Here is a 27,487-nt window from a genome sequence, read left to right as displayed (position 1 = left end):
TAATGTCTAATAACTACTCACAAGTTAACAGGCATAAAAAGAGGAAGGAAAATATGATTCATAACCAGGAGAAATTCAGACCAAAAATGTCAAGATGATGGAATTAAAAATGACTATTATAAAGAATATAAAGGAAATAAGAACTATGATGAGGGAAGAAATGGAAGACATTTTTAAAAAACAACACAAATGTAACTTACACAGATGAAAAAACTTCAATACCTGAAATAGGAAATGTACTGGATGGGATTAATAGCAGATAAGATATTGCAGAAAAGATCAGTGAATGATCCAGAATAAAGCACATACAGAGAGAAAAAGCAAACAAAACCCACAAAAGAACAGCCTCAATGAGCTGTGCTGCTGCTGCTGCTAAGTCGCTTCAGTCGTGGCTGCTGCTGCTGCTAAGTTGCTTCAGTCGTGTCCGACTCTGTGCGACCCCATAGATGGCAGCCCACCAAGCTCCCCCGTCCCTGGGATTCTCCAGGCAAGAACACTGGAGTGGGTTGCCATTTCCTTCTCCAATGCATGAAAGTGAAAAGTGAAAGTGAAGTCGCTCAGTTGTGTCCAACTCTTAGTGACCCCATGGACTGCAGCCCCACCAGGCTCCTCTGTCCATGGGATTTTCCAGTCAAGAATACTGGAGTGGGGTGCCATTGCCTTCTCCCAATGAGCTGTGGGACAGTATCAAATGATTAACCTTCTGTAATCAGAGTCCCAGAAGGAAAAGGGACAGAAAAACATTTGAGGAAATAATGTCTGAATAATTTCCAAACTTTATGAGAACTGTAAGTCTACAGTTCAAAGAAGCTCTGTGAATACCAACCATTAGAACATAAAGCACGACACCAAAGCACATCATATTCAAATTGCAGAAAACTAGTGACAGAGGAAAATCTTAAAAAGGTGCCAGAAGATAAAAAGATAAATTACAGACAGGATCAAAGCAGACTTTTAAACAGAAACTATCAGGTCAGAAGACAAGACAAGACAATGTTCCAAGAGCAAAAGGAAAAACATAAACCATGAATCATATATCCAGCAAAAATATCCCTCAAAAATGAAGGTGAAGTGAAGACTTTCTCAGACTAGTAACAGTTGAGAGAATTCATCACTTGTAGACCTGCACTAATCAGAAATAAGAAATTCTTCAGGCAGAAGGAAAATAAAATCAGAATACTATCTGGCTGAACACAAAGGAGTAAGCAGTTCCAGGAATGGTAAATATATGGGTAAATACAAAGGACGTGCACGCGGCTCAGTCGTGTCCCACTCTTTGCGACCTATGAACTATAGCCTCCCAGGCTCTTTGGTCCATGGATTTTTCCAGGCAAGAGTACTGGAGTGGGCTGCTATTTCCTCCTCCAGGGAATCTTCCTGACCCAGGGATTGAATCCACATCTCCTGCATTGCAGGTGAATTTTTTTTACTGCTTAGCTATAGAGGAAGTCCTATAAAGGACATTCCCTCTTTATTTCAAAAACCTCTGTAAAAGGTAATTGATTAATTAAAACCAAAATACAATGTATTATGAAGTTAGTAACATATTTAGAAAACAGATTGGCAGCAATAGCACAAAGGATGGTGGGGGAAATATAAGTATTTGGTTGTAAGGTTCTTACACTACATGTGAAGGCATACAGTAGTTTTTGAAGGCAGAATGTGCAAGTTGTATACTACAAACCCTAGAGAAGTCATTAAAAAAATACCACTAAAAATAAGAGTTATAGTCAGTAAACCAGTGATAGAGATAAAATGGAACAAAAACTATTTGATCTAAAAACAAAGCATGAAAAGAGAATAAAAAATTGTAGAAAAAAGAACAGATGGAACAAACAAAACAAATAGTAAAATGGTAGATTTAAGCCCAACCATTTCAATAACTGCATAACATATAAATTATTTAACCATTTCAATAAAAGGCAGGAAATGTCAAAGAGTGGATAAGAAAAGCAAACCTCAACTAATGACTGTCTCTAAATCCAAATTTAGCAGAATGAAGAAAAAAAAGGAAATCAATAAAATAGAACACAAATGAACAAAAAATAGAAAAATCAATGACATAAAAAGCTGCCTTTCTGAAGACAAAATTGATAAACCTCTAGCTAGGGTGATCAGGAAAAAAGAGCGAGGGTGGGGGGAGTTGTAAATTACCATATCAGGAATGAAAGGGAATATCACTACAGATCCTACAGATAGTAAGAGGAATATTTAGATACTTAGGTGAAATGGAATATAAACTACCAAAACTCAAGGAGAAAGAGGCAATCTGATAGCCCTGTATCTAGGTCCCAGTGTTTTTACTGGTGAATTTTAGCAAATATTTAAAAATGAAATAATACCAATTCTACAACAACATTATCCAGAGAACAGAGGATCCAACTCATTTATGAAGCCGAAATCCCTCTGCTATCAAAACCAGACAAAGACATTAAAAGCAAAAAACAGGGAAAATATATTGATTTTTCTCCCTTTAAAAATAGAAATAAAGGTTATGAGGTAATCTATTTATGAATTTTTTGGTTAAATACAACATAGTAAAATTGGTTAGGAAGTTAACTAGAGATATGTCTGCCAGGAGATATTAGCAATAGTTATTTTTATCTCCTTAACAAAGGGGAAAAAAGTAGAGAAAAAACCTAGTCATAGCTTTTTAATTTTTTTTTAAGTTCAAAGAAAAGTGTTCAAATTCAGATTCTCTCTTCCTTATTTCATACACTTTCTCCAAAAAACAGGCCTAGCAATTCAAAAGGAGAATGAAATAATGGGTTTCCACCCATGCCCAAGGCTAGGACCTCAGTGGGAAGGTTGGGCGTTCCATGGTTAATACAGTTTGGGAAATCTGATTGTTGAATTGTGAAAGATTTCCTCTGGTCTTTACCTTGACGTGGCTTCCTTCTTTATCCGAGACAAGGGCCACATAGGTGATTTCATGATGTCTGCAGTACTCTTGTAATTCCTCTTGGGACTGAAACAAATAGACACAAAGCACTTGGAACAGCTTCACGTAGTTAAGGAGAACGAAAACACTGTGCTCAGGGTGTTCTCAAAGTGAATAACTAAACATGTTGCTCTTATGGTTTATATAAATAAATATTAAGCAAGAAGAGTATAGAATTCAAAGGAGGAATAAGATTTCTTTTGTTTTCTGTGCTTTCACTATTGTTCTAAGGGGCCATATCACTCAGTGTGGTCAGGACATAGTAAGAGGTTTTCAAAAGCTTCACATCTTGATTGCTGCTAAATATTAATACACACACACACACACACACACACACACACACACACGGAAAAGGCCTTTGGGGAAAACAAAGGCAACAAAAGAAAACAGTAGAAGGTGAAAAGCAGAACTGAAGCGTAAAGCAAAGAAGTATCAGAGCAGAGAAGCCTGCAGGGGACATCCCTGTGCTGGGTTGAAATCACCATTACTGAGCTTATAATTTTACTTTAAGACAGAACACTTCTCTAACAATTTATGAAACAAGTAAATGGAATAGGATACTGCTCTGTTAAAGGATTATAATTTATTGCTCAGCATACTTCTGACATGAATTTTTATATAATACACACAAAAATGGCCAGCAGCAGCTGCTGGCAGGTAATGTGGAATAAACAGGTGGAAGGGTAGGGTTCTGTTCCCTAGGCGTCTCTTCATGCTCTGGGGCACCATGAGTGAGGGTGAATGTGCGTACAGGTTGGAGGACCACCTGGTAATGCAGCCCCTTCTGTGATCTGCTTACAGAGAAGTCAGCCATCTGAAGGCCTCCCACTTTAACGGGTAGCCCAGGTGCTCGGTGGCGCCATTCTTCTCATCTCCACCCCCAGAGCAGGAGTTAGGCCAGCAGTGAGAGGCCCGAGGAGACAAAGCTAAAAACACTAGACACAGAATGCCTCTGGGAAGTGTGCTGGGCTGGATAATGGCCCTGCAAAGATGTCCATATCCTCACCCCTGGGAACCTGTGACTATGGTATCTTACATGGTAAAAGGGATTTTGCAGATTGATTAAAGATCTTGAGATGGGGAGATTATCCTGGGTTATCAGGATGGGCCCAGTATAATCACAACGGTCCTGGTAAAAAGGGACAGGACGGTCAATTCAAGATGGAAGGACAGAAATGTAGTGCAGAGGAAGGAAGATGCTACCCTACTGAGTCTGAAGACGGAGGAAAGGACCACAAGCAGGCATGCAGGAGGCTTCTAGGCGCTAGAAAAGGCAAGGACGTGGATTCTCCTCCTAAAGCCTTCAGAAGGAACCAGCCTTACCAGACACCATGAATTTAGCCCAGTGAAACTGATTTCAGGCTTCTGAATTCCAGAAGTATAAGATAATAAATAAGTGTTGTTTTAAACCATTTAGTTTGGTAATTTGTTACTCCAACAATCAGAAACTCCCACAGGAAGCAAATGAAATCATAGAGATAGTTTGGCAGAAACTAAAGCCATAGATGCTGATTTGCTGTTGAAGCCATGACTAGGCGCCCTCCACTCTCACAGGCGCTTTTTGTCTCCTTACCTGTGACCAGTCATACATGATTTCTGCTGTGATTCCAGCTGACCAGAGTTTCTGGGTTAGGTTGATGGCCCTGGACATGGACATCTGACCGACACTTACAACCAGGAGGTCACAAGAGCTTACTGTAACCTGGATCAGAAACATTGATTACATTTAGAGGAGGGAGATTCCAGGCATGTATGTGAGGCCATGCAGGCAGCACTCACATGAAAACAGGCACCTTAAAATCACGTACAGCAACATAAATGCATAAGTCTTTGCTTCAAAATGACATGATAAAAAAAATGACAGTCAGAAAATTTTTACATTAGTCTTTTAAGATAAACGACTTGAAATTATTTCTAAGTCATTAGGAAGATATTCTTTTTCTCTGGGAAAACTAATCTTGCCTGAAACACAGAGGAAAAAACTATTTCTTTGTAGAATTATGACCAGAGGTCTTTTATATGAGTCTGTTAACAAGTGTAATCTCTTACATTTACATAGCATATACCAGATAAGGAGAGTCAGGCTACTGGACTAAGGTCCCCCAGGTAGAAAGCAGAGGCTAAGTATTGACACCAAGATTTAGGCTTGTCCCTCACAGCAAAGACAGTCTCCCTAAACCTCAGTCTATAGCTACTACATCTGGGGCTCCATGTGAATGACTACAAAAGGAGCCATCTCAGAGCATGCTGGAAAGCAGAGCTAGTACTTACAGGCTCTTCCATGTTGAGGACAGCAGTAGTTATCTTGTCTATGGCTATGCTGACCCCGATGGCAGTAGGAACTGGCCCCAGAGCCTGTGGTCCTCTAAACTGGGGAATCTGTGGAGAGACAGACGGCTCTGGTTATGAAATGGAGAAGAAAGTGTGATGATAGGAAAAGCGATGATTTGGGGGCATGCACTCTAATAGCAACTTATCTAAGGGTTCAACAAAAAGTGTGTAAGAGTGTGTGTGTGTGTGTGTGTGTGTGTGTGTGTAGCAAGAGAGAGAAGCAAGCATACCTGCAAATTCAGTAAATGTTAATGAATGCTGCACCGAGCTCTGCACTGTTCAATTTGGCAGCCACTAGCCACATGGGGCTTGAGCATGTGAAATGTCTAATCTGAACTGACTTTTGCTGTATATGTAAAACACACTGGTTGCAAAGACTCAGAATGGAAAAGAATGTGAAATAGCTTCTTAATAATTTTTAGATATTTGATTACATGTTGAAATAGTATTTGGGTATACTGAGTTAAACAAATGCTAACTGTAAAGACTTAGAAAAAATGTAAATAGCTTAATAATTAATAAAAATTTGATTACATGCTTACATATTTAGATATATTGTGTTAAATAAAATACATTATTAAAATTAATGCCACCTTTTTCTTTTTACTTACTTTATGTTACTAGATAATTTAAAGTTGGATACATAGGTTCTGGACCAAGATGGGTAGATACACTTCTCCCTGTTCCTCTAAGTACAGCTAAAACCCCTGGACACTACAGATAAAAATAACATAAGATGACTCTGAGAGTGGAGAGAAGATGGCAGGCTGACCAGGGACCATGGGATCCGAGGAACCACATGTGAGTTCCCTGGGTTTGGTTTTTGCCTCTTGTACCCAGGACTGAGTGCTGGAGAAACTGTCATTCCAGAAATGCCAAGGAGAACAAACAAAAAAGCCCCAAAGAAAATCTGATCTCTCTGGTCAAAAAAATCAAGAAAGAGGCAATCCAGCAAGATAGAAAATCTGTAGGCAATACTGGCTCTGGTTGGCCAAATGTCACGGAAGCAGCATAGACAGTCCCACTCATGATGGCTGAGTGGGATCAAGACATTCCCCCTTACCCAGAGAGGCCCCACCAAGTCCCAGGAGGGTGGTATCTGAGAACACTGAGGGGAGCCAGGACTTTCCTGCCTGGGAGTAATGCTTCCCCCAGTGGTGTCAGTGGAGACCAGGATCCCTAGCTGCCACCCCACCCAAGTGGTAACAAGGTGCCCCTCCCCTCTTGGGTGGTGCCAGAGGACGCTGAATGGAAGCTGGAACTTGCACCACTTTCCAGCAGTAACAAGGCCACCTGCCAACTCCCCCACCCCCAGCCCTCCACTACACTATCAGTGGAGGCCTGTGGGAAGCAGTAACACGGCACCCCTCCCACCCTGGGGGTGTCGAAGGAGGCCGAGCGAGGAACCTGATCTTCACTCCCACTGACAGCAGCAACGTGGGACCCCCTGCCTCCTCCACCCCGCCTCCACTATGCAGTATCAGAGGAGGCCTAAACTGGAAGGTCTAGGTAAGTTCTAGAGCCTAGTCACGTAAGACTCAAAATGTCCAGGATACAACTGAAAATCAGGCATCGTAACAAGAGCCAGGATCTCAAAGTGAATGAGAAAAGGCAAATCGACAGACACCAACAAAATGAAACAGATGTGAGAATTATCGGACAAGGATTTTAAAGCAACCAGCATAAAAATGCTACAACAGGAATCATAAATGGGCTTGAAACAAATAAAAAAAGGTAAAGTCTCAGCAAAGAAGTGGGAGATAAAAAACTCACTGATGGGCCCAACAGCATAAATGGAGATAACAGGAAAAACAATCAGAGAAACCGAAGATAAAATCACTGAACAACAGAGAAAAGAGACTGTAAAGAAAGATGTCCCAGAACCATAGACGCATAACAAAAGATGTAACATTTGTGTTATCAGAGTTTTAGAAAGAGAGAAAAAAGAAAGTAAAGCTGAAAAAATTGTGGAAAAAATAATGCCTCATACTATGCTGGATAGTGGTCAAAGTTCCAGCTTCCCATTCAGCCTCCTCCGGCACATCCCAGAGGGGAGGAGGGCCTTGTTACTGCTTGGGTGAGGGTGGAAGTCAGGGATCCTGGCCTCCACTGACTCTGCTGATGGGGGGCGCACTACCCCGAGGCAGATATGGAAGTCCTGGCTCCCCACTGAACCCTCTCTGAGGCCTGCTGGCGCTTGGGAGGAGGCTCATTAGCAAAAGACAAACCTATTGATTCAAGAAGCTGGGAAAAGTCAAATAACAGGACATATCCAAAGAAAGTCCTGCCAAGACACATAATTGAACTTCAAACTAAAACCAAAAAACAAAAAAAATCTTAAAAGCATCGAGAGTCATCTTTCCTATAGGGGAAAAATAATTCAAATAACCCAGATTTCTCATCAGAATCCAGAAATTTTGGGTAAATACAGTAAACTTGCTTCTTTTCTTGAGTTTTTCAGAGTTCGACACTGGAAGCAAAAAGCACAACACTGTTTTGATGTGGACCTCAATGTCTACTGAGGAAATATTTAAGACAATCATATATAGGGGATGGGGTAAAGGACATAAAGGAGTTAAGGTTCAATTAATATATTCCACTGTATCTCAACTGTGGTGGTAATTACAGGAATCTACACATATCAGCCCTGGGATTTCTTTAGAAGGAATGATGCTAAAGCTGAAACTCCAGTACTTTGGCCACCTTGTGAGAAGAGTTTACTCACTGGAAAAGACTCTGATGCTGGGAGGGATTGGGGTCAGGAGGAGAAGGGGACGACAGAGGATGAGATGGCTGGATGGCATCACTGACTCAATGGACGTGAGTCTCAGTGAACTCCGGGAGTTGGTGATGGACAGGAAGGCCTGGTGTGCTGCGATTCATGGGGTTGCAAAGAGTCGGACACGACTGAGCGACTGATCTGATCTGATCTGACACGTGATAAAAATGGCCCAGAATACAGTATGTGGAGGTCCATGTCCTGGGTTTGGTATTTTATTATGGTTATACCAGCTTTAACCATTGGAAGAAACTGGATGAAAAGTACACAAGACCTCTCTGTACTATCTTTGCAATATCCTGTAAACCTATTAGCTATTTACACAAAAGTTAAAAATAGTACAAATGCATTTCATAAGACATTTCTATTCCTAGTTGAAACATATATAGGTGTTCAATAATACCAGTGATTCAATTTTTCTGTAGTTTCAAAAAATTTCTTTCCTGGTGGTCCAGTGGCTAAGATTCAATGCTGCCAAGGCACAGGGTCCGAGTTCGATCCCTAGTTTGGGAACTAGATTCCATATACCACCACTAAGTTTGCATGCCAAAACAAAGATCAAAGCTCCCACATGTGGCAGCTAAGACCTGGTGCAGCCAAATAAGTAAATATTACAATAACAAGCTGAGGAAGAAATGCCCTCACCAGCAGGTCGTATCTACCACCAGCTGCAAGGATTTCAGATATAGCCCTTTGCCTCCGTCTGATGAATGCCACAAACTGGAAGATGATTCCGCTGTGCTGCTGCACCTTGTAAACCAAGCCCAGATTGATCAGGACCTGCCAAGGGAAATGCCACACGGATGTGTCAAGGGCTCGAGATTTAAAGAGTGTGCAATGCTGAAGACCCCATTTTCCATCATGAACATCAGAACAATCTATTTAGTATAAACAAAATATTCGGTATACAATCTGTTGGACTATAGCCTACCAAGTAAGAGGAGCTCTGTTCTCTTCAAGAATAACCACCTCTCTTGAGGCTGACATATTAAGAATTCCCACACAACAGGAATTGTGATGTTCGCAAAGAAATTCTGATATAAGCCAAAATTATTACTAGGTATCAAATGTTTCAAAATGTGGAAAGCAGCGTTCTACTGGAAAAATAAAACACTTAACTAGCATTAATAAAATAAAACCCATTTCCTCCTTGTGCTATTATTAATGCTACAAATTGGCACTGCCAGAATCAATTGCCAAACCTGTAACTTTATGCCAAGTTTCTTCAACAGTCCAACGACCTCCTCCAGATCTTTTAAGCCATACTTCACCAACTGGGCAACACCTGTTTTCTGTTTTATTAATGAATTTATGGTTGGGGTTAGATCTTGCAGCTCTCCCTTCTGCTCAATAAATTTGTAGAGTCGACACAGCTGGAAAGCAAGGAGGCAGTTAGCTTCCAAAATCCATGGCAAGAAAGACTCACTTTGCTGCATGTTTCCTCAACACAGGGGGGAGTGGCAGAGCTTTTGCACCTCCAAAAGGGTAGATTTTGTGGTCAAGGCTAATTTTAGTCTTTTCTACAGTCCCCACTAAGGATTATTGTTTTCCAACAACTCTAAGGCACCTCGCAGAAGTGCTCTAGGTCCCTACTCACAGTTCATTTTTAGTCCTACACACAGTGAATGCTCACCCCAGCAGAGCAGACCCTGACACTAGCAAAGCCTCCATTATATATATTTTCAGGCCAGTATTGTTCCTCTTTGCCTTTCCTCATGCTCGTGAAATTCCATGGCTACAGGCACGTCAACGAGGGACAGGAAGGCAAAGTCTGACTCATTTTAACACTACACTGAATTAGGATGGGAATTCCCTGTCCTCCCTTGAATAATTCCTACTTGTAGACTTGAGATGCAGTTTGGATACCACCTCCTACAGGCAGCCCCCACTGCCTTCTCTTCCGGCTCAGACCTTAGCCCAGATCCCAGCTCTCTGCAGCTGTACTCGTCGTCTTCGCCAGGAGGGGGCAGCAGCTAGCAGTGCTCCATCTGTGGACCGGGCACAGGCCCTGGCCCAGTGCAGTTAAAGAGGAAGTAACTATGATCATAAAACCAGAAAAAAAGACTCCAGGGGCTAACATGGAAACTAAGAGGCAAAACTATAGCTACTTTGAGACTATAGGCAGAGAGAACCTGGTTCATCTATAAACAGGTACATGGAACTGAAGAGCTGAATGAAGACTTATGAATGAAACTTAAGGTAGTTCTGTAATCATAAATCACTCGTATTTTAAAAAAATCCCAAAGTGTTAATAATTTCTTTAGTATCTTAAAGATAACATTAAAAAATTTTATGTCTTTGATTTTATTTTTTTCTTAATAAATTTTTTTTAAACATTATATTATCCCATTAATTGGAGAAGGAAATGGCAACCCTCTTCAGTGTTCTTGCCTGGAGAATCCCATGGACAGAGGAGCCTGGCAGGCCCCAGTCCATGGGGTCACAGGAGGCAGACACGACTTAGTGACTAAACCACCACCACCATCCCATTAATAAACTACCAGAAGCATCAGAATTTACACCCCCAGATTCTGGTACTCAACCTATCACCAACTAACTCCATGTAACCTGGGATAAGTCACGCATCTCTTTGGGCTTTAGGTGCCTCATCTCTAAAATATGAAGACTGGGCCAGATATTTGAAACTTTCCTGCAGTATTTCTACTCCCTCTTCTAATACTCTTAGGGTTTCCTTTTAAAATAAGAGAGTACCAAATGCCTATGCATGTTAAGTCACTTCAGTTGTGTCCGACTTTTTGCAACCCTATAGCCCATCAGGCTCCTCTGTCCATGGGAATTCTTTAGGCAAGAATACTGGAGTGGGTGACCATGCCCTTCTCCAGGGGATCTTCCTGACTTAGGGATTGAACCCGTATCTCTTATGTTTCCTGTGTTGGCACGTGGGTTCTTTACCACTGAGCCACCTGGAAAGCCCACCAATGCTTATATTAGATACTAATTTTTCCATTTTGAATTAATCAAACATACAACTTTGAATTAATGCTTAATATCAAATGACTGGGTTTCCCAGGTGGCGCTAGCAGTAAAGAATCCACCTGCTAATGAAGGCACATAAGAGACATAGGTTCAATCCCTGGGTGGGGAAGATCCCCTGGAGGAGGGCACGGCAAGCCACTCCAGTACTCTTGCCTGGAAAATCCCATGGACAGAGGAGCCTGGTGCGCTAGGGTCCATGGGCTTGCAGAGTCGGACACGACTGAAGTGACTGAGCATACGTGCACATCACATGGCTAATGGATAGAAATTCAGCAAAAAGCAAAGAAGCTGACATGTTAGCAACCAATGTGGCTATCTTGTGCAAGCGTGAAGTATTTTGAAATGTGATATTAGTTCAGAGAACCTTTTAGGCTTGAACCATTTTAAGGAGTCACTGAACTGGGCAGTTTCTTGGACAGATTCTTTGTGTCATTTACACACGGGACTATTTCTGCACATGGCTCTGTGCTGTGTACATATCTAGGGTATTGCATAAGTACTGTCCTTTGTACTAGAATATTTATTATGCCATTGAGTCACTCTGTAATTTTTAATACCTCCTATAATAGTTAACATTTAAAATGTAATCTGGTCTAATTTCCAGAGTTCCTAGCGCTATGTATCTGGTTTACTTTCCCAACCTGCAAACTATTAATATTTGAGTGAGTTCTTTAAACTGTGACACCCCGTGGAAGTTGTGAGCTGAGGGTAGACACATACTGGATGGATCCCCTCATAGCTTTTAAAGGCCAGTATGAAAGAAGAAGTTGAAAGCAGTCTGTGGACTCTTCCACTGACATCTCTTTGCATCCCTAGCACTGTGCCTGACACATGGTAGGCGTCCTAGAATCTGAGTAACTCCGCCTGGCCAGCGTACCACTATATTTTATTTTATCCCATCAGTGAAGTTCGCTCATCACCGTAGGGTTCCAAGGTGGCTCAGTGGTAAAGAATCTGCCTGCCAAGCAGGAGACACGGGTTCCATCCCTGGGTGGGGACGAGCCCCTAGAGAAGGAAATGGCAACCCACTTCAGTATTCTTGCCTGGGAAATCCCATGGACAGAGGAGCCTGGCGGGACACAGTCCATGGGGTTGCAAGAGACTTAGTGGCTAAATGACAACAGGATTATGTAATTTAGTGTCACACCAGGTCTAGAAGAGCTCTGGGAAAGTTAAAAAAAAAAATCTTCTCTTAAATAAATATTCAGGAAAATGTAAGAAATCCCTGTTGTCTTTTTCTTTTCAGGGACTGAGTTAGGTCAGGGTGACTGGCAAAGATCTAGGTCCAACCTCATGCTCGAAGAGAGAAAGGACAAACCTATTTACCCGGTGAGATTTTCCTCACTGTCAGTGAGATTTTAGGAGTAGGTAATTCCCCAGAAAAGCCAGAGCTATAATGCAGCTCTGAGGTGCTGGAAGACCAGGAGGTGGGGGAGGCCTGTGAGGTGGAGCTCTGGGTTGCAAACGATCCTGAAGAATCTACTTCCACAGAGGCTGAGCAGCCTGAGGTATGCTTGGCAGGAGGCTCCACTGAGCACAGCCTTGGCGAGGAGTGTGAAGAGAAGCATATGGTGTCAGGAAAACAGCATGGAGACGCATTCTTTGATCATGGCCCTGATTTCTCTTCCCCTAATTCCAGACGTTGCCATGGCACCTACTTGAGGGAAAAACTGTCTGAGGTGGCGGGAAGCGCCACTGCCTGACTACAGTGAGAATTTGGCGTTTTCTGGAATCACAGCGTTACAGAGAGCTGTAATCACACCATTGAAAGATACTTACACTATTTGACGACAAGGATAGATTACAAAATTTAGCTTCCACTTCTCTCCTCGTCAGCTTTTCTGTCTAATGGAGAAGAAGAAGGTAACAATGAGAACAAGATACAGTTTCCAGGCTAATTCTGACAGGTGTAGCCTTCATTTTGGACAAACTGCTCCTCATCATGAAAAATGGATTAACTGATTAAAAGACTTTTTTTCCCTCCACAATTCATATAAGCTATATAACTAACATTGCTTTAAAATGTGGGAAAGATTGAGGGCAAGAGAAGAGGGGGCAAAGAGGATGAGATGGTTGGACGGCATCACTGACTCAATGGACATGAGTCTGCGCAAACTTTGGGAGATAGTGAAGGACAGGGAAGCCTGGTGTATTGTAGTCCATGGGGTCACAAAGAGTTGGACACGACTGAGCGACTGAACAACAATTCCTGACATAAAAGAATTAACAAGGGGAGAGCTGTACTTGCTGAATGGTGAGGTGACCCAGAGGAAGAGAGGCTTACCCAGGGGTGTTTATGCTAGAGTCAACTGATCCATATCCCCTAATGAAAGTCACGTGTGGACAGACTCCGAGTGCCACCCCATGCTGCCAGGCAGCCTACAGAACATGAACAAGAGTGATGGGAAGCCTCTACACCATCCCTGGGCTTTCTGCCAGCCTCTCACTGACACTCTGTTCTATCTGTCCCTGCCAAACAGCAGCAGCACTTTCGGAGGAGAAAAGAAACGTGAAGAAGCAAACACTAAAGTTAGGACCCTTGATGTGTCCCAGGCAGATGAAATAAAAGCTGGTTGAGCTTTTTAGTGTACAAAAAACAGTCAACCATTACGAACTTCCCCAGCTTATCCTGTCTTAATCACAGGCTGTCTGGCACTGCTAGTGACTGTATCTTCTTGATGTTCTTATTTATTATAAAAATAATATTTAACATGAAAAGAAATTAGAAAAGATAAGGAAGGATTCACCTTCACCCCAGCACCATAATAATTAAGATCTTCACTGTCCTCCCTTCAGGCTTTGCACAAATACCGGACGGTAATAAATACAACGATGTGGCTGAATTCGGAAGGGCAATGGGAGGTGATGCTGCCCCAGTCTCACATAAATGAGGTGATAAACGAGGCCCCAAGAGAAGTCTAAACCAGTCTCCCCCAGTCTATAAATGACTTCACTGATAAGCTCAGACAGGCTGGAAGAATAAAGGGCAGGACATAAGTCTTTTACTATCAAAACGAATACTCCCTTTCTTGGCCTCTCTAAAGGACAATAACAGTGCTTGTGAGATTAACTTAGGCAAATTAATCTTCATAAAGGGTTTAGAACAATGCTTGGCACATATATTCTGAGCACAGTGCATGCTTAGTAAAGGCTGACTATTTTTAAACTTATTACAGGCAAGTAACAGGACCAATTACTTACTGATGCTTTTGCCTTAAGAAGCAAGTGACTGAAGAAGTTTATTATCTTATAAATTAAATACGATAATTCAATCTTCAGAAGTTACCCTTGCAAACACACCATGGAGGTATGCTACTAGTGACTAGTAGCAGAAGGCTTAGAACAGAATAAAAGCTCAACCAATACTTGCTAACTATTGATAGAAAAAAAAAACAAAAACTGTTCGTAGAATCAGAGCCATTGCTTCTTTTACCTTAGAGCAATGAGGGGAAGGAGATAAAATTCCCAATTCAGTTTTATGGTTACATGACTAAGAAAATTCTCAAGCTATTATTATTATCCTTCAATATCAACTCAAAGGAATTAAGTGCTTACCACAGCATCATACAGAATAACATAGACTTGGCTGAGTTTATCTTCTGGGATCCCACAGTGTAAGAGTATTGCTTTCAGTAACATGGTATGGTTCAAGTAAATACTGTAATTTCTTTCCTAGGACAGAGAAATTATTATTTTCATTATAAAAGCAACACAGGCACCTGACGAAATCTAGAATCTTATCCCCAATTTACCAAAGTGACACAATGGAAGGAATGAATTTTAGCATATTGCCTTCTAGTTTACTTTTTCATATATATATTCTTCTTACACTGTTGTGGTCAGAGTATAATATATTAATAATTTAATCTTTATCGTACACATCAGAAATACCTTCATCTCCAGCTACGTTCAAAAGCCTGAGCAAGGTGACACAGATTTCAAAGTGGGAGAAGACCTGGGTCAGTACTAAGTGACCTATAAGCCCAGCTGCTGGGGTATAAGCGCACAGCCAGGAGCATTCACAGGGCGGTGAGCTGTGCGCTGAGCCAGGTGCAGGGGGCTGCGCAGACAGTGGCCCTGAAGGAGCATCTCTGCCTGGAGGAAACAGCTGGCAACTAGCATGTGGGTTCTCGTCTCACGTGCTGTGAGAGCTGAGAAGAAAAGGTGGCTGGCCAATCAGGGAGGTTGCAGGCAGGCTCCCGGGCCCCCACTGCAGCTGGGTAGAGAGGTCTATCTGGACAGGGGCACACAGTGACTGATGGGAGGTCACTGTGGAGAGGGTAAGAGGGGCGTGTAGCGGGGATGGGGAGGGAAGGCCGAGGAGAGCAACCACTGAGCGCACAGGAGCCTCCACTGGCTGGGGAGTCCACAGAGACCACACAAAGTGAGGCCAGTTGTTAAGAGCCTGGGCGGGGATGTCCCTGGTAGTCCAGTGGTTAAGACTCTGGGCTTCTAATGGTGGGGGCATGGGTTTGATCCCTGGTTGGGGAACTAAGGTCCCATATGCCACACAGTGTGGCTAAAAATTTTAAAAATTAAAAACTGTTGCAAATCAACTACACTTTGATTAAAAAAAAAGAGAAAATGCATTCCATGTAATCTAAAGCAATAAAATAATTAGTACATATTTTTTGAAAAAGAGCCTGGGTGTAGGAGGGAGCTGAGGGTTCCCAACATGCTCAAAGTATCCTAGGATTCTTAGCTGAATTCCTCAAATTTTGGAATGCATGGAGAAACTACAGCTTCCCCCCAACCAAAGAAACAAAAACAAATTCATTTCTTTCTAGGCGGAGGTAAGAGCATGAGACTGTCTCAAAAGCTACATCAAACTTTCCCAGGGGCTTGAGTAACAATGTGATTCATGGCCAGCACCATCTGAGGAGCAGTTCTGTGGTCCCATGGAATCTGGTGAAGGACTCTGTCTAGCGGGATAACCTTGGGATGTTAGGGTATGGGAAGGAACCTGAAGTGCTGGAAACTCCTGGATGATTTCGTAGATGGTGTAGATGATTTCAGCGGTGGGCAGCGAGCTGTTGGTAGTAGAGGTAATAATATCAAACGCACACTCCAGAAGTTCTTTGGGATGAAATCGGTCTAATTTTCGAGGTCTGAACACACGTTCTATGCAGTATCTGTGGAGAGAAGCCCGCATTTCTAAGGTCATTGCTTGCTGGAATTACATATGTATAAGAGATTGTTGAATAAAATAATATGGAAAAATCAATTAGTGGTATGATTAAGAGAACGTAAAGATAGATTTGCCCAGAATAGTCATGCTTTGTATCTAGGTTCTAATTCCCAGTGTTGCCACTATTAAGCAATGGGGTTTATATTATTTTTTTTAAAGTCTGAAACAGACATGAAATAACACAGAAAAATAATTTTATCATAAGTGTTTGCTTTCTACACAGTGATGCCCATACTTCATGATTAGTAACTGTTTACTTGGAATTGAGAATAAAGGCATGTAAAGAGCTTTGACTTTGTTCAGGAAAGGAGCTGCAAAGTCAGGTGCCTTGCTGACAACAACATCGCTCCAATTTATGCAGATCTTGGTGTTTGCCCCTGTGGTATCTGAATGAAAACCTTTCCCCAGCGGTAAGTGCCTGGAGGTTCAGCACTCCTGCTGGGTTTCCTCCACTTCTCCACAAGCTGCTTTTATTCAGTTACCTGTGCAGGCAGTTTTCACACAGAGACCACTGGCCACTTGTCCTTTCAATTAAATTTTAAAAGGGGCCATCTGTGATCAAGAACAGCCAGATGTTTTTCCAAGCAACCATTTGTGAAAGTACTTGGTCAAGTGGCTTGGGGACATTTAGAAGGCAGAGAAAAGACTGGGAGTCTCAGGCTGCCACCCAAATGCAACATTCCTACAAACAGGAGGATGCCAGTCTTGATCATAGAAAGGGGTACTGGCGCTGGGCTTTGTGACCATTTTCCAAGCTCAGTACTTTAAACTCCAAATACTTGACTGTGTAACGATCACTGTAGATGAAATACTCTTTTTGGGTTTCTTCCCCACGTGCACCAAATGAACCCCCATTTTTTCTTACCTCTTTAAATTCAATATATTATTTCTCGCCACATATCTTGCAAAAGGAACCTGAAAATAAAGTTTCAAAGGTCAGTATCAAGAGGTGCCAACCACTACTCCTTTTGTTTTTTTAACCTTTGAGTTGTAAGTCACATACCACAGAGTTCACCCTTTTAAAGTTTACAATTCAGTGGTTTTGAGAATGTTCACAAAGCTGTGCACTGCTCGTCACTCACACTCCTTGGAATGTTTCTGAGTTGGTCAGTCAGCAGCTGATCTCACTGCTGGATGTAACACCAACCTTATTCGCTGTGGCATTTCTTAGGTTCTTAAGTTTGAGAAAAAAATCACTTTTAGTAAAATATACTCTGTCATATTTTATTCTGTGCAAATTATATGATGACCTGTGAATTTTTTTTTAAGTGTCACATAATACTGCAGTCAAAATGGGTATTACCTCTTACAAATTTCCTGACTTTCTCATAGATCTTACAGAAGAAATTCTTAATAACCACCCACTAATAATCACCACAGCTTATAAAACCATTACCAGATTGCTTCAAGAGATCTGACGTGGTATCATTAACTAATAGGTCAAATTCTCAAAGGGCAATTATTTTTTATTTGGGGGGATTTAATATATTTGCTCACAGAAAGAAAGCTTATGTTTAACAATCTGCATTGTAGTGTCCTAATGTCTAGACAATAAGGAGCCAGTTTTAAGTGTAGTTATCTAAATGTTTGCCCTCTGTACTTTCTCTGCTGCTGCTGCTAAGTCGCTTCAGTCATGTCGTGTCTGACTCTGTGGGACCTCATAGACGGCAGCCCACTAGGCTCCTCTGCCCCTGGGATTCTCCAGGCAAGAATACTGGAGTGGGTTGCCATTTCCTTCTCTAATGCATCAAAGTGAAAAGTGAAAGTGAAGTCGTTCAGTCGTGCCCGACTCTTAGCGACCCCATGGACTGCAGCCTACCAGGCTCCTCCGTCCATGGGATTTTCCAGGCAAGAGTACTGGGGTGCGTTGCCATTGCAGAGCCCAAATCTGATATGCTACCTACTCACCTCTCACTCAAAATAATCCCAAACCACCTAACTTACTGCAAAAGAAAAACTAAATCCAAGGGCACAGAAGGAATTTCCTCTTGAACCATAAAAGCAAAACATATTCTTGCAATACACTGCAAAACACAGATATGAAAAAAAGACAATGTCCTGATTCCAGACCTCCCTCCAGAAAAATACAGTCAAAAGTTCAAGTTTTTGACACTTCAGTCTGGGGATACAAACAAGCTGATATGTGTCATTATTCACATGTATGTGGGAGCACTATATATATCTCAAACATACCAGGTGCATTCAAATACCCATCTTTGTGCACATGCTCAGCTGTTTTTTTTTTTTTTTTTTTTTTTAAACTTTTTTCTTTCTCTGTATAATAAAAATGGAATTGTTCAGTTCAGTTCAGTCATTCAGTCATGTCTGACTCTGCGACCCCATGAACTGCAGCACGCCAGGCCTCCCTGTCCATCACTAACTCCCGGAGTCCACTCAAACCCATGTCCATTGAGTCGGTGATGCCACCAACCATCTACTCTGTCATGCCCTTCTCCTCCTGCCCTCAATCTTTCCCAGCATCAGGGTCTTTTCAAATGACTCAGCTCTTCACAGGTGGCCAAAGTATTGGAGTTTCAGCTTCAACATCAGTCCTTCCAATGAACACCTAGGACTGATCTCCTTTAGGATGGACTGGTTAGATCTCCTTGCAGTCCAAGGGACTCTCAAGAGTCTTCTCCAACACCACAGTTCAAAAACATCAATTCTTCGGCATTCAGCTTCCTTTATAGTCCAACTCTCACATCCATACATGACCACTGGAAAAACCATAGCCTTGAGTAGACGGACCTTTGTTGGCAAAGTAATGTCTCTGCTTTTTAATATGCTATCTAGGTTGGTCATAACTTTCCTTCCAAGGAGTAAGTGTCTTTTAATTTCATGGCTGTAATCACCATCTGCAGTGATTCTGGAACCCAGAAAAATAAACTCAGCCACTGTTTCCCCATCTATTTGCCATGAAGTGATGGGACTGGATGTCATGATCTTAGTTTTCTGAATGGTGAGCTTTAAGCCAACTTTTTCACTCTCCTCTTTCACTTTCATCAAGAGGCTCTTTAGTTCTTCACTTTCTGCCATAAGGAATTGTTAGGTAGTTAGATTAGGAAAAAGGAGTCCAGAATGAAGTGGCTAAAACACAAAGAAGAGAAAAGCCCGTGAAAATAGAACAAAGGAAGGTGTGAGGGCTGGAGTGAGAACCTCAGGTGAAACAAACAGCCCTCCTGGCTAGCCCAGTTTACATAGGGCAGGCTCAGGGGGAGGAGAAAAAACATATAAAAAGAGGAGCCAAAATTGAGCCTCTGGCTTCTCTTCTCCTTGTGTCTTTTGGGTCGGCCCGCCCTCATGCCTTGAGGGTGTTATTTTCCTTTCCTTGCCAAATAAAACTGAGCTGTAACACCAAGCTGTAACACTGATCTGTCCATCACTTCAAATTTTTGCTGTGGTGAGACAGAACCAAGGAAATTACACACTCCCCCGACATAAACTGAGCTGTAACATGGAGCTGTAACACTGGTCTGTCCATCACTTCAAATTTTTGCTGTGGCGAGACAGAACTGAGGAAATCACAACCTCCCCCAAAAGAATCATATTACAGTTCTTTTGAAACATACTTTTTTTTCCAGCTAATAGGATACCGTGGATATTCCTACAGATCAAATATAGATATGGATCTATCTAAATATATATGCATTTTGATATTTTACCTCTTTAATATTCCATAATAAATTATTCAGCCATTTTGCTACTGATGCAGTAGCAGTTTTCAGTTTTTGACCACCATGATAAATTGGAAATGGATGTCTTTTTAATATTTGTATACCAATGTGTTATTTCTTTAAATAAATCCCCCAAAGTGGGATTGCTAGCTCAAAGGGTGTAGTATATGCATTTACTTTATTAAATATGTTCAGATTACTTTTCTAAAGGTTCAGCAACTTACATTCTCATCAGCAATATATTAAAGTACCTATTTTCCTAAACTCTAGTCATCTGTGGGCATTAAAGATTTTTTGCCAGTCTGAGAGGTGAAGTTCAGATACCTTTGCTTTGTGTTTCCTTATTAGTGAGGTTGAATATCTGTGAGAAGATCATCTCTTCAGAGAACTGCCTGGTTACAGCCTTTACTCATCTCTCTACTTGTAAGTGCTTTCTGTACAAGAGGAATATTAACCTCTTGTCTGTCACATGCATGTACAGTACAGATGGGCTTGTTAGCAGCCAGCACCATGTGAGCGATCAACCAGTAAGCATGCTGCTGTCAAAGGGAACCCTGGGGATAAGAAAGCAAGCATGAGCAGACTTCAGCACACACACTTAGCAGTGGTACTTGCTGTTACAAGAATTCAACTGTTCTAGACATTAATGTATGGGAATATCTGGGTTGGCCAAGTTAGCCTGCTATGACCACCCGGAGGAGCTCAACACTGATGTGCAGATGTGGCACCTGCTTCTACGTAAGCACTAAGGTGGATGCACACACGGTCAAAGGTTTACCATGATGCTGTCACCCTGACAACTCTCTTAAGATTATGTTTCTTAGAAGTGACATTAAGAAAATAAGCCTGGGGGCAAGAATGATTGGTGGGGGTGTTCCTTTAATATGATACCAGCCCTGTGACCAGGCATGGCACCCACTCTGTCAGCAAAGCCTCCCAGCCTCACCCGCAGGTCGAAAGGCAGCATCACCAGCATCCCGCTGTGGTCCATGAATAAGGCAGCTTCGTTGTGCTCATATATTTGTCTGTTTCGGGGAAGCAGCAGTGGGGTACACAACTGGACAGCTCCTACACCAAATGAGAAAGAATAACTGGTCACTGTTTCTCATGTTTTCCAGACACAAATTAAAACAAACACAAACGTGACAGTTAAGAATCTGCCACCGGGACTACTGAAATCACTTTATCTTCAATTCTCTAAGTTTACTAATGGAAAGCTCATCTAAGGTTAGGTTTGTTAATTTAGTCACATTTCCTTTCTTTTTTTGGCTGCACCACACAGCTTGCGGAATCTTAGTTCCCTGACCAGGGATCGAACCCAGGCCCATGGCAGTGAAGGCACTCGGTCCTAATCACTGGACTGCCAGGAAATTCCCTAGTCACATTTCTGACTCCACAAACCAACTGTATTTTACCAATGAGGTAATAATACTCAAATCTGTCTCCCCTCCACAAGCTGAATTATAAAAATAAGCTTAAACGTCATGGGTGTCAAGTGAGTGTAACTGAATTTGAAAGTAAAACATGGCTGCACCCAAGTCCATTAACATGACTTTCTGAAGAGGAAACAAAATGTCTTTTGAGAAGGCCCATGTTTTTAAAAGAGGACATACCATGTCTTTTGAAGATGCGGATGATGGTTTCACACACATGCTGCTGTATCTTGGCTGTGCGGATGGAGAAGCTGCCCTAGAATATGACCAATTCAAGTGTCATTGAAGCCTGATCAAAGGGATCGCCCAAAATATCTTTCTGTGGCTTGTCATATGCATTAGATTACTTATTCCCAAGATCACAAAACAGATCTCAACGAGTCACTCCTCTTTTGAACATATTCAGGAAAGGAGAAAACCACATGTCTTGCAACATGTCCTATTTTGGGAAGGCTTCCTCAGTTCAAAGTCCAAGCTCTCAGCAACGGTCATGTGTACCTTTCAGAGACAGCTAGTCCTACACACAACTCTCCAAAAGAACTTTCAGAGATACTGTGGCAGTCAAACATCTAACAGCATCAAACCCCCTCCCACAGACTACAATATTTCATAGTGGGCCTCTTGAAAGCTACATGGCATTTATATATTTTGTAAATAACTTTCTTTTTCATTTTTTCTTATAATAAAAGTAACACTATTTCACTACAGAAAATTTATTCAAGACAATGGAGAAGCAAAAAACCAACAATTAAAAAGTCAACCATAATCCTGTAGATATCTAATATACCAGTGAAGAAAAACCACTTAGCCCCTGAAATCTATACTGATCTTCCACAAACCTTACCAGGACTTTCTCTGCTACTCTTCAAATTCTACTTTAAGCATATGGAAATGTATACAGAATATAACAAATATCTATTATTAACTCACCCAACTTTATAAAATTTTAACATTTTGCTATACTGTTTCAGACTGTTTTTGCTTTTAAGAAAGAAAATGTTGAAGTCTCCCAAACCTGCTTGTGCTTCAGAAGCCACCTGACGAGCTTTTAAACTGAGATTCTTTTTATTTATTTATTTGGCTGCAGTGGGTCTTAGTTGCAGCACTCAGGATCTTAGTTCCCTGACCAGGGACTGAACCTGGACCCCCTGCATTGGGACCATGGAGTCTAAAACACTGACCACCAGGGAAGTCCCTGAACAGAGATTCTTGAAGTGCTTCACACTTATACTCCAAGTCACTGTATTGGATGTAGGGCCTGAGCCTCTGTGTTGTCCAAGGGCCTCACAGGTGACTTTAATGTGCAGCCAGTATTGGGAGCTGGCTATCTGACCTAGATCTGAACTGGTTTTTTCAGCACTGGGCATCTAGGCCAGGACTTGGTCTCTAAAAGCACCACTTCTTACCCTCTTTGATTAGGGGGTGGATCAGGAACTCCTAGAAGTAAATGATTAAAAGTGTGGCTCTTCCTAGAATAATGCACACGCACACATTTTGCATATACAGACCTCAAACTAAGAGCTTATGTTGGACCAGGACCTACGGTATAGCACAGGGAACTACAGTCAATATCTTATAATTGTTGTCAGTGGCTAAGTTCTGTGTGACTCTTTGTGGCCCCATGGACTGTAGCACATGAGGCTCCTTTGTCCTGTGCCATCTCCTGGAGTTTACTCAAATTCACGTTCATTAAGTCGGTGATGCTATTTAACCATCTCATCCTCTGCCATCCCCTTCTCCTTTTACTTTCAATCTTTTCCCAGCATCAGGGTCTTCTCCAATGAGTCGGCTCTGCATATCAGGTGGCCAAAGAACTGGAGCTTCAGCTTCAGCAACTGTCCTTCCAGTGAATATTCAAGGTTGATTTCCTTTAGGAAACAACCTATAATAAAACCTATAATAACCTATAATAAAAAAGAATCTGAAAAAGAATATATATATATAACTGAATCACTTTGTTGTATACCTGAAACTATTACAATACTGTAAATCAACTCTGCTTCAATTTAAAAAAAAGAGAGAATTTATGTTGGAGGCATTAAAGAAACCCAGGGAAGTTCAGGAATGGACTTGATCCTTTTGTAGAGCGGGTAAAGCTCTTTCAAGCCATGGCTTACCCCACCTTCAGTATGTCACTGTCGTAGGTGTAGTCGATGGCAGGGGAGATGCGCTGGGCGAAGATCTGGCCCATCATGGTGCGGTAGGCCTTCCCGTCCACGTTGGCCAGGGTGTGGTGCAGCACCTCGTGCAGCTCCGATTCCTCCATCTGGGGCGGGGGCAGCAGCTCGCTCTTGAGCAGTTCTGTGGCCGTGGGCCGCTTCGCCGGATCGTGGTTCAACAGCCAGGAGATGACAGATTTCTACAATGCAATACTGGGGATGGGATGCGATGGATGGTGCTCGGGAATTCTCCCAGCAAGCTGGTGGTTGGTTCAGGTCCCAAAGGACACACTTCTTCCCCTTAGATGGTCCATTTGAGTTGGTATTTCTGAAATTTCTGAATTTGTCATTTCCCCCCAATAGTTCATTATGGTCACAGGATTGTGCAACAAGGTAATATTAATATAATATCTTTCCTAAAAGGTTAGAGGCCCTTTTTGTACTTCACTGTTATAAAGGACCAAAAAACCTTCAACAAAGACATAGAAGCAAAAGTTAGGCCTTCTAAACACACTGTATCTAAAATACAGCTTTTTTGGTACAGTTCTTGAACCACACAAGATACAAGAACATAAAACAAGTTATTTTTAGGTGCCTAATTTTAGTAGAAAATATAATGCTTAAGAGCTGCTGGAATCCCTAAATCAGTAGAAAACATCTTGTTTTTATGTTATCTGTATTCATACCATTCCCTTGAATTCTCTTCTGTTACTCATTTATTATACCTTCATAGCTACTACCTAATTAAGCAGGGAACTATTTGAAGATACTATAGTTCCCTGCTTAAACCTTTGAAAGGCCCCAGAATGATTCTGTAATTCTCTTGTTTATAAGGAGTTAGAGGAATACTTGAGATCAGAAAACCTCAATATAGATGAATCTCATTAAGCATCTTTAATTACATATCTTTAAAATACCCTCCCCCATAATCCCTAACCCTGGTTGAGGCTAGAATTAAAAACACAGGTAATTATTTTTCATATAAAGAAAGGAACTGATGTGATATAACTTTATGAATATATATGTTAAATTCAACTGGTAAACATAATATCCTATTCAGCAAAATTGATAGTAATACTTAATTTCTGTATGTGGCAGTAACTGTTATACTCAGTCAATAAGCATTTTCTATGCTGCCTTCTTGCAGATAAAAAGCAACAATGTGATATGGGAGGCAGCAGCGGCAGTGGCTGTGGTGGTGAAGTTTACACAGTTTATATAAGGTTAAGTTTATATATGGTTTTATCTGGTTAAGTTTCTACAGCCCCCGTGCAAATGCTCCAGGGTGCCCAGTAAGTCCTTGTGCTAGGAGGACAATCGCTGTCTTGAGAAATGGTATGTATAGCTGTGCTTATGTCTGCAGTTTAACTACAACCCCACAGGAGCCACCATGTGGGAATACTGAATAAGACTGACCTCGTTACAGGGAAATGCTATGATTTGAGTATTTATTTATGACACCCTAAAAAACACAGGGAACAACTCAGTTCAGATCAATGATAATAGCTAGTAAAAGGAGAAACACGACTCAATGTATTTTTTAATGTATGCTCAGTCACTCAGTCATGTCCGATTCTTTGCAACCCCATGGACTATAGCCTACTAGGCTCCTCTGTCCACTGGACTTCCCAGGCAAGAAAACTGGAGTGAGTGGCTGCTTCCTCCTCTAGGGGATCTTCCTGATGCCGGAATCAAAACTTGTGTCTTCTACATTGGCAGGCAGTTTCTTTACCACTGAGACACCTGGGAAGCCACTTTCTAATGGTTCTTCACTAATTCAACATTTGAGGCAGAATGGGTCCCTCGAACCATAAACAAATGTCATATGTTAAATGCTACCAAATTATAGGATGTTTGTACCAATATAAAATAAAGGATATTTAATATCTCTATTTTACAGGGGAGGAAAATTAGTCTAAAAAAGTTAAGTCCATCCAGATACAAAACCAATAATCAAAAAGTAGCAAATTAATGCAATATTCTAGCTAGGTTTCTGTTCTCAACATTAAAATTTAAATAAGGGATTCTGCCTTGATTATAATTGTTAAGAAATCAGTTTAAGGAGTAAACTTCTACATGACAAGAGTATTGACCATGGAAGGTTCCTCTAAGACAAACAGCCAGCACTAAGAAGAAAGGCACACCAGAAGCACTATAATAAATTCACTAATGATTATTCCTTCATATTAGCCAGATGCTAATAATTTACTCTGACATACATATACTATAGGGCCTTCCCAGGTTGCGCTAGTGGTAAATAACCTGCCTGCCAATGCAAGAGATTTAAGAGATATGGGTTCGATCCTTGGGTAGGGAAGATTCCTTGGGAGGAGGGCATGGCAATCCACTCCAGTGTTCTTGCCTGGAAAACCCACAGAGAAGCCTGGAGGGCTACAGTCTATAGGGTAGCAAAGAGTCAGACACAACTGAAGCCAACTTAGCAGGCACGCGCGTGTACACACACACATATATTTATAGTATGGGGGAAAATTATTTTGTTTAAATTACTGTACCATCTAACTGTCTAGTCTTCCCCTTTACAATATAAGCTACTTTAACCAATATAAGACAGGACAAAATTACAGTTTCAAAATGTATTTTCTTTTTCTTAAAGTTTCAAGCTTTATCTCAAACAATGAGCTGTAAGAGTGTTCTCTTTCTTCAATAGCTAAGCCAAAGGTCCAAAGAGTACTTCAAAAGCATGAGGAATCACAAAAAAGAACCCTGTAGTTCGTTAATTTTTTATGCCAGCCCTTGGCATTTTTACAGTGTTTTTCAAGTCTAAATACATTTTAAGTACTCCATCTTTTGATATTTTCCCCCACGTTGTTCCCACGACACAAGAGAATGAGTGGCAGAAGATTACTAATTGAAGAAGAAAAATAGTAATTAAAACTCCAGAGTGAGAACACAGTAATTAAAGTATCAGAAAATTACCTGCTTTGTATGCTCTCCATCATCGAAGTCTTCTGGAAATTTAGGCGAAGTGGGCTAAAAAAAATATTGTATTCAAATCAGCAAGTGCTTGGCAGACTGCCACATTTTCACAATAAAACGTGAAAGCATTTTATTCACCAGAGGTAAGAAAATCAAATAGAGAAATGAAAGTTTGCTAACAAGGGGAGATGGACAAGACACTCATCTTGAAACCCAATGTCCATCCTTCCAAGGACACACGTATTATTTTAACACTAACTTCACCTAAATGACAGCCTAGGTGACAGAAAGCACCTCGTTTGAGAACAAAGTATTTTACCATCTAATGGCTTCAGAGAAAGACAAGAGTAACCTTATTAAACAAACAAAGGTAAAAATACAAAACGGTCAACACAGAGTAAGAAAAAACCAACGTGAAAATCTCTACCCACCCCCTCAAACTTCTCACCTTTCTGGTAAATAAGACCTCAATCGTAACATTAACCTGGCAGTTGAGATATTCTTGAAATGAGGCAACAAACATGAATATTAGACTAAAGAAAGGCACTTCACCAATGAAGAGCATTCCAAGTCAAGGCAAGGACACAGTAATCTCTTTGTTTCCTCTGATACATGATGAACACAGCTGCCCACGCTGTCCTGGCAGTTAAACTATCAAACTCCTTCCTGAGATACCTCACAGGGTATTCTTAGTCACACTGTATGTGATTAATACCAACAGACAGGCATACTTGGTTCTGCTCTAGGAAGGAAGAAGAAGATTCTTCATCTCTCTTACACAGGAATATGTGAATCTAAATCTTCCTCATGCTATTCTCCCCTCATCTTAATGCTGATGCCCATGGGCACCCTTGACCTCACACACTCCAACATTAGTCCCTTTTAGTTTGGGAAAAGGCAGGGATCAAACCCAAGAAGACTGAGGGAGATCTCTTTGAGAAAAAAATTCAAGTGGCTGATTTTTACCCCAGACCGCACTTACCTTCTGGTCATAGTGGTATTCTTTAGGCATTATTATATCTGGTACATTTAGCTGGAACTTTTTAAT

The 27,487-nt window shown here is 41.4% G+C and overlaps 1 protein-coding gene across 3 annotated transcripts in view; it reads right to left on the bottom strand.

The window, feature by feature from the left end:
* Positions 1-27,487, bottom strand: part of EIF2AK4 (eukaryotic translation initiation factor 2 alpha kinase 4) — a 98,339-nt gene that overhangs the window by 11,315 nt on the left and 59,537 nt on the right. For all 3 annotated transcript variants that reach the window (XM_055537349.1, XM_055537350.1, XM_055537351.1), the window contains 13 exons: positions 26,440-26,493; positions 23,466-23,702; positions 21,524-21,599; positions 20,857-20,978; positions 17,102-17,151; positions 16,012-16,180; positions 14,604-14,720; positions 12,828-12,893; positions 9,254-9,424; positions 8,697-8,831; positions 5,213-5,320; positions 4,515-4,643; positions 2,882-2,968 (listed from right to left, as the gene is read on the bottom strand). In XM_055537349.1, the coding sequence (XP_055393324.1) occupies positions 2,882-2,968; positions 4,515-4,643; positions 5,213-5,320; positions 8,697-8,831; positions 9,254-9,424; positions 12,828-12,893; positions 14,604-14,720; positions 16,012-16,180; positions 17,102-17,151; positions 20,857-20,978; positions 21,524-21,599; positions 23,466-23,702; positions 26,440-26,493 (1,521 nt within the window). The remainder of the gene's footprint in view (positions 1-2,881; positions 2,969-4,514; positions 4,644-5,212; positions 5,321-8,696; positions 8,832-9,253; positions 9,425-12,827; positions 12,894-14,603; positions 14,721-16,011; positions 16,181-17,101; positions 17,152-20,856; positions 20,979-21,523; positions 21,600-23,465; positions 23,703-26,439; positions 26,494-27,487) is intronic.

Source organism: Bubalus kerabau, chromosome 10, assembly GCF_029407905.1.
Source record: "Bubalus kerabau isolate K-KA32 ecotype Philippines breed swamp buffalo chromosome 10, PCC_UOA_SB_1v2, whole genome shotgun sequence".
NCBI classification, from domain to species: Eukaryota; Metazoa; Chordata; class Mammalia; order Artiodactyla; family Bovidae; genus Bubalus; species Bubalus kerabau.
The sequence above is the reverse complement of the archived record's forward strand: the minus strand, read 5'-3'. Positions and strand labels throughout refer to the sequence as shown.